Source organism: Hemitrygon akajei, chromosome 8 (assembly GCF_048418815.1).
Source record: "Hemitrygon akajei chromosome 8, sHemAka1.3, whole genome shotgun sequence".
Classification (NCBI taxonomy): Eukaryota; Metazoa; Chordata; class Chondrichthyes; order Myliobatiformes; family Dasyatidae; genus Hemitrygon; species Hemitrygon akajei.
Genome location: NC_133131.1, coordinates 94,071,187 through 94,080,911, shown reverse-complemented (window position 1 = coordinate 94,080,911; position 9,725 = coordinate 94,071,187). Strand labels below are relative to the sequence as shown.

At 39.1% G+C, this 9,725-nt stretch overlaps 1 protein-coding gene across 5 annotated transcripts in view; it reads right to left on the bottom strand.

Annotated features, from left to right (window-relative positions):
- Window positions 1–3,690: 3,690 nt before the first annotated feature.
- LOC140732059 (cytoplasmic dynein 1 intermediate chain 1) overlaps window positions 3,691–9,725 on the bottom strand; it is a 215,358-nt gene continuing 209,323 nt past the window's right edge. For all 5 annotated transcript variants that reach the window (XM_073054184.1, XM_073054183.1, XM_073054185.1 and 2 more), the window contains one exon: window positions 3,691–4,313. In XM_073054184.1, the coding sequence (XP_072910285.1) occupies window positions 4,194–4,313 (120 nt within the window). In that variant the 3' untranslated portion in view covers window positions 3,691–4,193. The remainder of the gene's footprint in view (window positions 4,314–9,725) is intronic.

The window sequence follows — 9,725 nt, the reverse complement described above, 5'->3', positions numbered from 1 at the left end:
ATAAATTTTAGCAAAGCTTTCAGGAATCAAAATGCAGCTCAGTGTGATGCCACGAATTCAATCACAAAATTGTAATTAATCTTTGCCAAAGATATGAACAAAATCCCATCAATATTCAGCAATTCGGACAGCACCTGTAAAAACACAAAAAATGTCAACATTTGGACCAGTGATTTGTTTGTCTGAACTGACATATCTACAAACACCAGAGATTCTGCAGATGCTGGAAATCCAGAGCAGCAGCAGCAGAGAAACTCAGCAGGTCAGGCAGCATCTATAGAAATAAACAGTCAATGTTTTGGCCGAGACCCTTCTTCAGGACTGAAAGGGAAGAGGGAAAGACACCAGAATAGTAAAGGAAGGGGAAGAAGAATTAGCTAGGTGATAGGTGAAGCCAGGTTGGGATTGGTAAAGGGGAGGTGATAGGCAGGAGAGGAGAGCGGCCAGAGTGGGGAATAGAAGAGGGAAGGAGGAGGTTTAAAAGAAAATTACCAAAAGAAGTAATCAATGTTCATGCCATCAAGTTGGAGGTTACCTAGATGGAATATGAGGTGTTGTTCCTCCACCCTGAGAGCGGACTCATCGTGACAAAAGAGAAGGCTGATGTGTCGGAACCGGAACTGGGGCAGGAATTAAAATGGTTGGCCACTAGGAAATTCCGTTTTTGGCAGATGGAGCAGAGGTGCTTGACAAAGCAATCTCCCAGTTTAAGTTGGGCCTCACCAATTGTAGAGGAAAGTGCAGTGGATCCAACAGACGACCCCAATTCAGATTCACAGATGAAGGCTGTCTCACCTGGAAGGACAGTTTGGAGCCCAGAATGGAGGTGAGGGAGGTGGTGAATAAGCAGGTGTAGCATTTCTGACACATACAGGGAAGTGTGTCAGAAAGGGACAAATGGACAAGGGAGTCATGGAGGCAGTGATCCCTGTAGAGAGTGGGGGTAGGGGTATGTTTGGTGGTAGGTGAAGAGCAACTCCATCGTTGTTAAAGGCAGCTGGAAGATGGGGGTGAGCGTGGATGTCTGGGAAATGGAGGAGGTTAAGTTGGAAGACTGCATCAATGATGGAAGAAGGGAAACACTGTTCACTGAAGGAGGACATCTCTGATGCCCTGGAAAGGAAAGGAAAGCCTCATCCTGGGAACTGAGTAGAAGTTGAAAGCAAAGTTGATGTAATTAACAAACTCAACATGGATGCATAAAACAGCATCAAAGTAGTCATCGTTGCAGCGGAAGTAAAATTGGGAAGCATCACCAAATAATGCTTGGAACATGTACTTTTCTCTTAGGCACTGAAAAGGCAGTCATGGCTGGGGCCCATACGGGTGCCTATGGCTACCTATTGAGTTTCAAGAGAGTCAAATGAAAAATTGCCAATGGTGAGTACCAGTTCTTCCAGAATGGAGGATGGTGGTGCTGGAGGAGAACTGGTAGGGTCTTTAGTTGAGAAAAAAGCAGAGAGCTTTAAAACCTTCTTGATGGGGGTAGAAGTGTACGGAAACAGGACATCCATGGTGAAAATGATGTGGTCAGGGCCGAGGAATTGAATGTAGTTGAGGAGATTGAGAGCATGTGAAGTGTCATGGATGCAAGTGGGGAAGGACTGAACCAAGGGGGCTAGAATGGAGTCGAGGCACGTGGACACAAGTTCAGTGGGGCAGGAGCAGGCACAGGCAGGAATAATGGGCCCACCTGGACAGCCAGGTTTGTTAATCTTGGGTAGGAGGTAGAAATGAACAGTGCAGAGTAACAGAACTGTGAAGTTGGTGGCAGTGGATGGGAGCTCTCCAAGGTTGATGAGGCTAGTGATGGTGTTGAATACAATTTTCTGATGGCCCAGAGTGGGGTGCCTATCAAGGGGCAAATAAGAGGTGGTGTCTGAGAGTTGCTACCTGGCCTCAGTAAGGTAGAGGTCAGTCTGTCACACTACATTAGCACCCCCTTTACAGGTTTGATGGTAAGGTTGGGATTGGTGCAGAAAGAATGCAGGACAGTGCGTTCCACAGGGGCAAGTTTCTAGGAGGAGAGAGGAGTGAAGTCAGGCTAGTTGATGCCTTGTGGGCAATTAGACATGAAAGGATCCAGAGCAAGCAGAGAACCAGAGTGGGGTGTCCAAGAAGAGGAAGAGATTGACATTATGGCAGGTGAAAAACTCACTGAGGTGCAGGTGAAGGGGCAACAAAGGAAAGGACCTTGCCGAGGACAGAATGATCTGTCTCAAAGAAGGGAAGGTTAGAGGGAATGGTGAAGAGAGGGCAGGGATTACAGCTGGGGTCTGAAGGGGAGGAGTGCTGGTGGCATCAAAGGAAGGCAGCTGGATTGTGTGTCCAGCGAAGGAAGGTGGGAGGACCCAAGAAGTGACAGGGGAGTCCGAGTCCAAGAAGAGAAGGAGAGTTGGAGATGGGAGAAGGGGGGCCATCTGTATCAGTTTCTTGTACCTTGATGGTACCAGGCCTGCTGAAATTTCAAGCATTTTCTTTTTATTTCAGTTAGAACACCCAACGTACGGATGTTTATAGACTGGCTGATATCTACAAGTAACACATTTGGGAGCATGTTTTCATATATTGAACTCAAATTCTTATTATAACATCCTACAATACTGCCTAATTTGTCAAATACAATAGCCTGCATGTTGAATACTTGTCACTAAAGGTGATGATAGCTTAGAAGTTGAATTAAATGTTTGAATGAAGTTGTTTCTAAACCTTGTCTCCCTGTACTGCTCTTCAACAGAAGTGCATATAGGAAGAGGCATTATCCATATTGCAAGGCCTAGTAGGCCATAGTTTACTACAATACTACCAATTGTATTTAGATATTTTATGAAGTCCTTATAGAACCAAGTTCACTTTTATAAAAGTCAGTGCATATTTTTATATAACCACTGCTTAAAGTCAGACATTTTTATCATTTTCCTTCTCTATACACTGACCTCACATGTATTTCAATTAGGAATAAGCATTTTAATAGTATTGTGAAACCTTAATGTACAAAGAGAGCATGTAACTTTGGAGGAGAATTGTACATAATTAAATTTACCCTACGTTTCCCTGAAATATGCAAAATTCTGATAGAACTAGATAGACAGCAAAGAGGTTGTTTGCCCTGGCTGTAGGATCCAGATTAAGTAGTCACAGTCCAAAATTACAAGGACAATGAGAACAAATATGAGGAGAAAATTCAGAGAGAGTAGTGAACCTGACAAATTCTCCAACGCAGAAGGTGTTAGATGCCAGGATATCATATATAATGGGGTAACATTTCCAGAAACAAAATACGTCAAGGGTAAATGACATTAAAACAAGGATCAGCCAAAAATCACATTGGGGTCGTGAAGCTAGAAGGGCTGAATTGAAAACCACAACATCCACTTTGTGTCTTCATTTAACCACAGCAAAACATGCTTAACACAAAAAGTCAGATTCCATGAGAGATGGTCATTAATATTCAAACCTTGAAGTAGATTTAGGTCACGCTGTTAACTCAAGCCATAGTATTAGTTTATTTAGTAGAATGCAGATGACAGTGATGGTATAGCAAATATACTGGAACTTTTAAAACTCCTATTTAAATGAGAGCTACTACCATATGATTTGGGTGATGGTTTGAAGTGTTCTCTTAAATGAAAGCTAAATATTTCAGCTTACTGAGAAAAACTGAAAAGCACAGAGACAACAAAGATGGCACATGTTCTAAATTAGTTTAATCATTTTCTAGAATTTCCATACAGTAGTTTAATAAATATGAAGCAACCTAACTCAGTACAACCATTCATAATGTGTGCACTATGAATGCACATTTCAAAACACCACATTTGAAATTCTTGGCTTACTTTTTTACAGCATGACTTGCTACATCTGCACATCATATGGATTTAATAGATCTATAGCATACAAGCCTGCCAACACAAAATTTAACTATTGGTTCATGTCATCAAATAAAACCATCTAATTACAACGCATTAATAAGTATTTACTGTATAGTTTTAGAATTTAACACCCATTTAACAACACAGAACCCAGAAGTTTATTTCAATTTGCAATATGGCTTTTGAACACTTAACATTTTATAAAGAAGTGCGAAACAGAAAAAAATAATAGCAGCAGCTTTTCATCTTAAATGGCACTTTACACTGGCATATCTCGGATGGCATCATTGGGTGAACAAGGCATTGGGTGTAGACAAATGCTTACAGCTGCGCAGACAGTTCAACTACACTTTCTTCTTCAGCATCTGCCCGGTTAGCCCGGATTTCCACCAAGGTCCGAGCAAAACGAGCCCATTCATCACTGTGAGGGATTGCCAATTGCTGTGAATGAGAATAACGTAGAAGAGCTTCACCTTTTAGAAAATCTCAAGTTTTTAGAGTTTCCTCATTTCCTGTTTTATTTTTATTCTGTGCACTAAACATCAAACTGTAGTTTATAAACTGATTAGTCAAGATTACTGTATAACATGAATAAAAGCACGTTACAAGAATAAAACATTTAAGAGTTTAATTACTATATCTTGGCACATTGCTAAACCACTGGCCTTAAATATATGTAGCTTAACAACCATAAGTTATCAACTATATAATATATGTCAGGAAACTTCAGGATTCTGCACTTTCCTGTTATGGAATTTAGACAAGAAGCCATTCTTTCATTCTTATGGAAGCAAATTTAGCAGAAACAAATAGGACGATACTCCGGAGGCTTGGTGTAAAGGTCATATATGATGCAAGTTTGGCTAGTCTCGACCTACTCCCTAGTGGATGTAGGCCTGCAGGCCAAAAAAATCCCCATAATTTGACACAACTTAGTATTTGTATTCAAAAGAGTACCCCGAAGATGGTTACTGCAGGAAACTAAAGGCAATGCTGAGGGAAATAGAGATGGCATTGAAGTATACTAGGCTTAAATTTCTCTTAATAGGAAAAACAAAAAAAATATCAAAGCTCTTCTGTTTAAAAAAAAAGGTTTGATTCCATAGTCAGTGGAATAGAAGGATTTAACTGCGGCCCAGTTTATCCAGCAGCAGAGATGTGGTTATATAAAACCACTTGCATTTTGTCAGCATTTCTGGTCATCTCAGCAGGAATTGTACGTTGTTTTAAAATTTGCCAAGAAGCCATTACCTAAGCCAATACACTAAATGCAAGGGCAATTCGCCTCCCAGAACTCAAATTTATTAAGCGAACTCCATTCAAACTTGCCTTTGAAGATAGGACATTTATGACTGCATATGGTGACAGTGCTATAGCTTACCAGATGACTTGAGTAATTCCTGTCAATCAAACTTGAACATATTCCTATAATTAACCGAGATTTATTTTTCATATAAGGCTTACAGTTGAATAGTCCTCATACACCGCATTTTCCAGAGGAGGTACCCCACTTTCATTATGAAATTGTAATAATTTGTCTTCTCTGCTCCTTAAAGAAGCTATTTACTGAATTAGACTGTTATACAATAAACTTATTGTTTGCTGAGAGTCATATTTATTCATGCCCCCACCCCCAACTACTCCTTTACTATTAACCAGTCATTGGTTGAAATGCTTTATCAACCATCCCATGCAAACTAAGATAGCAATGCCAGACTTTGTTGTACTCTGACGCATTACAGCCAGGCCTGATTCTATCTCACTGACAAGATCAGTAAGGACACTGAAATGCTGTCCAACAGGAATCCCCCTAAGAATTCCCCCATCACAATCCAGTAATGGCTCAGAAATATATCTCTACAGCAGTTAAGCTAATTTGAGAGTGAAAGTTATGATATGCTTGTATTAGGATCACACAATAATGTACCTGTCATTAGAAAGGGAGTCGGAATGTGCAATAACATTTCTGCTGAAATTATGCTGAATTTAATTGCTTCAATGTACTGTATTTTAAATGAAGATTCTCACACAACAGTGAGTGATTGAGAATCAGATTTTATTGTGGCCATTAAACTGCTGATCTATAGCTTCAGATGTCTACATTTGGCCACCATCTGCCTGACCAGGTGGTAAAGATTACCTTACAAAGAGTTAGTGGCTATCTTCTCTTCATAAACATGTGTGCTAAGAGTTGCATACAAAAAAATCTAAAACAGTTCTATTCCTCCTCTACACCTACGCTAAAGTGCAGTCTGAAACATTTATTTCAAAAATTACAAGCTAACGGAGTTGTGAAGAAAGTTCTCGTGATGACTTTGACAACTGCATAAGAATAATGAGAAAATTGCCGAGCTTAGACAGCCAGCGCAGTGGAATGGAAAATGCACACAATGCCCAGGAAAACAAATTCAAGGGAATGGATAGCTGTATGCCAAAGGGGCAATTACTTCAGGTGAGATTGGGTGAGGTCAGAGAACGTGCTAGCATCTGGTCAGGAAGGATTGATAAGGATGTAAACATTATTAGATTTGAGGCCATGGAGAATGACTTGTCCTTTGTAAAGCCAAGTGAAAATGCAAAAAGAAGGAAGCCAGTGATCTTTGCCCTACTGGAGATACTGGAAATAGATTAGCAGAGCTAAACCTGGATGGTGAACTACTTGATGCAGGTTGAGCGGCATCCCACAAGGAGACAGAAAAATAATAAAACATCACCGCTACTGATTTACACCTTCATAGACGTTGGCCAATGTATGGGTAATCATTCTTAAATACAGAAGGAAACAAAACCAGAACTTACTGGCGGACAGACACACACCCACACTTAATTCATTCAAATAAATTATTTCCAAAAGGCATCACAAATCAACTACTTCTAATTAATAGAGAAACAGGGTTGCTTATTTACAATGTGGTTAAAGTTTCAGGAAGATATTGCAGGTGCAGAGTTTCGACCCGGAAAGTCAACAATTCCTTTCCTCCCACAGATGCTGCTCAATTCGCTAAGTTTCTCCGGCAAAATGTCTGCTGTTTGTTTACAATATTTATAATGTAAGTCGAAGAATAGAAAACCCAATATCTGGCTGAATGTGAAATTTGGGCATGTGGCTTACCCAAAAATTGGACAATTTGATATTTACATCAATTGGCTGGAAGCTGCTTATTGCTTTTAGCCTCTCCAGAGTAATGGAGAAGACTGTGGATAGAGAGACCAGTGTAAAAGTAGTAAGGAATTAAAATAATGTGCAACTAGAAATTCAGGCTGAACATTGCAGACAGAACGCAGATGCTCTACAAGACAATCACCTAACCTATGCTTAATTTCACCAGTGTAGAGGCAGCACATTTTGAGCACCAAGTGGTTTATGAACTCAAATTTCCATTTTCAATGTACCAAAATAACTTCATTCCATGTCATAAGGAAATACAAAAAACAATAAGAAAACTGTTCTGTAGCAATTCAGATTTGGTCTCAGCCACACTCTGCACAGTTGCTGAATGACGTCTATGCCTTTACATTCCATCCTGATTGAACAACTGATTATGATAGAATTCTCTGATGTAACTGTCTCAACTGTTAAAAAAATTTATGGAAATGGAGACCCAGGATGTAGTTTTACTCTAGATCAATTCATCACCTGACCCTCTATTACACAAGTTTTATTTGCACTATAAATTTACATATATATACTGCTCCAGGTTTCAGAAATTTTAATTCGGAACAGTTGTCCCAGACTAAGATCATACTCTTAGTAGATTGCAGATTTTCATCAATAAATAGGGCAAGAATTTTTAAAATTAAAATGCTTCTCTATCTACACATCTCAATAGTAATTATTTCTATTAGTCACATACATTTTTTTTAAAATGAATAGGGAGAAACAGATTGGAAGATATGCTTGCTATTTAGCACAAAAATCATTATTCTCTAGCTAAACTCTCTGCAGCAGGGTTGGAGGACACAGTTCTGAAGGAGGTTAGGGGTTCATGGACAGAGATCTTAGAATGTACAGTATGTACAAGGGAAGATTGAGAAAATGGTTAAAGTAGCATCTGGAAGGCCAGATACAAAAATAAGATCATGATGAAACTTTATTACACACTAATTAAGCTACAACTGGAGACTGGTCTAGTTTTGGCATCGTAATTCAGGACACATGAAAGCTTTGGAAAGGGTGCAGAATTATCCTCCAAAACGATTCAAGGAATCATTTATTTAAATACATACACTAGAGAAGCTGTTATACAAAGTAAAGCCAAGTTGGTGGCCGATGGGAAATGGAAGTGTTTTAAGAAAATGGTTTATACATATATAACCTTCCACATCCTCTTCTATCTGCTCTTTCAAGCCCTGGTATTTCTTCAGTTTCTCATATTCTTTCTTCCTGATGTTACTGTCATTCAGGATTGCCACATCTATCACTATTGCTATATAACACACACACAGAATAAAAGGAAAAAAATTATTCCTACCTCATTTTCTTATATGATATTTGATATTAAACAGCTTAGGCATTAAAATTAAATTTTGCTATTGAAAAGTAGTCTTTATAGTGTCACTAATTCTACACAATTGCCCCTTCATGCTAGTATTTTCTCTGATAAAATCTGGACGTTGATAGAAGACTGTTTTAAATCAGGCACAAAGTAATGCCAGATCCTGTTCCATAAAGACTTTGAAATCAGGAGGAAAAACAAAATTGAAAGGCAATGCATATTGAGTACATCATAAAATGCATGTCCAAGTTTCTATAGTTACTAAAAATGTTTGGAGAAACTTTGATTTACAAAATTTTGTATTAAATTCCAACGAACAGATCCCCATTTCCTGAATCTATCTTGTTTATCATGATTACTATAAACATAATGAGGATAAAGGAAGAAATACAAAATTAAAATTAAAACTCTGAAAATTTCTGTTTTACACTGTCAATTACTTTTATTTTCAAATGCATGTTATTAATTATTGTATTCACTTAAAATCAATCTTGATAAAACATGACAGGCACTTTTATCAGGTTTCTAAAACTCATCTAAATGCTGAAAGGAACAAACTTCTCTCATATTTAATAAAATGAAAATGATGGTACAAGCTCTCAACTCCAGGAATCTGGGTTTGATCCTGACATGCATGTGAAGTTTGCATGTTCTCCCAATCACTATGCAAGTTTGTTCCCACGTCCCCAAAACTTGCTAGTAAGTTCATTGCCAACTATAAAAGTACCACAATGTACGTGGTAAAAGAATGAGAGGAGATTTACTGGGCATGTAATAAAGAACAAATTGCAAGGATATGGGGAAGTTGGTGGGGTGGGGGTGGTGACGAGATTCATCTGTTGGAAGCCAATAAAGGAAATGGCCTCATATGTCAGAATAGAGAAAAGCAGAATCCTTAAAAAAAAAAGTATAGAATGAATTCTTAAGAAATAGCTTATATCCTCTACATCAAAGAGACCCAATGTAGACTGGGGACGGATTCATCAAACAGCTTTGCTCTCTCCACTAGAAAAGGTGGGCTCTCCTGGTGTCTACCCATTTTAATTCCACTTCCCATTAATATTCTGCCATGTCAGTCCATGGGCTTCTCTACTGCCACGGTGAAGCCAGTCTCAGATTGGAGAAGCAACAACTCATATTTTGTCTAGGTACTCTCCAACCCAACAGCATGAATACTGATTTCACTAACTTCTGGTCATTTTGAAACTACCACCTTTTCCATTCTAGCTCCCCTCTTACCCCTTGTCTTCTCCACACCTACCCTACACCTTCTTCTGGTGCCCCTCCTCCTTCCTTTTCTCCCATGGTCCACTCTCCTCTGCTAACAGGTTCCTTCTTCGTCTGCCATTTACTTCTT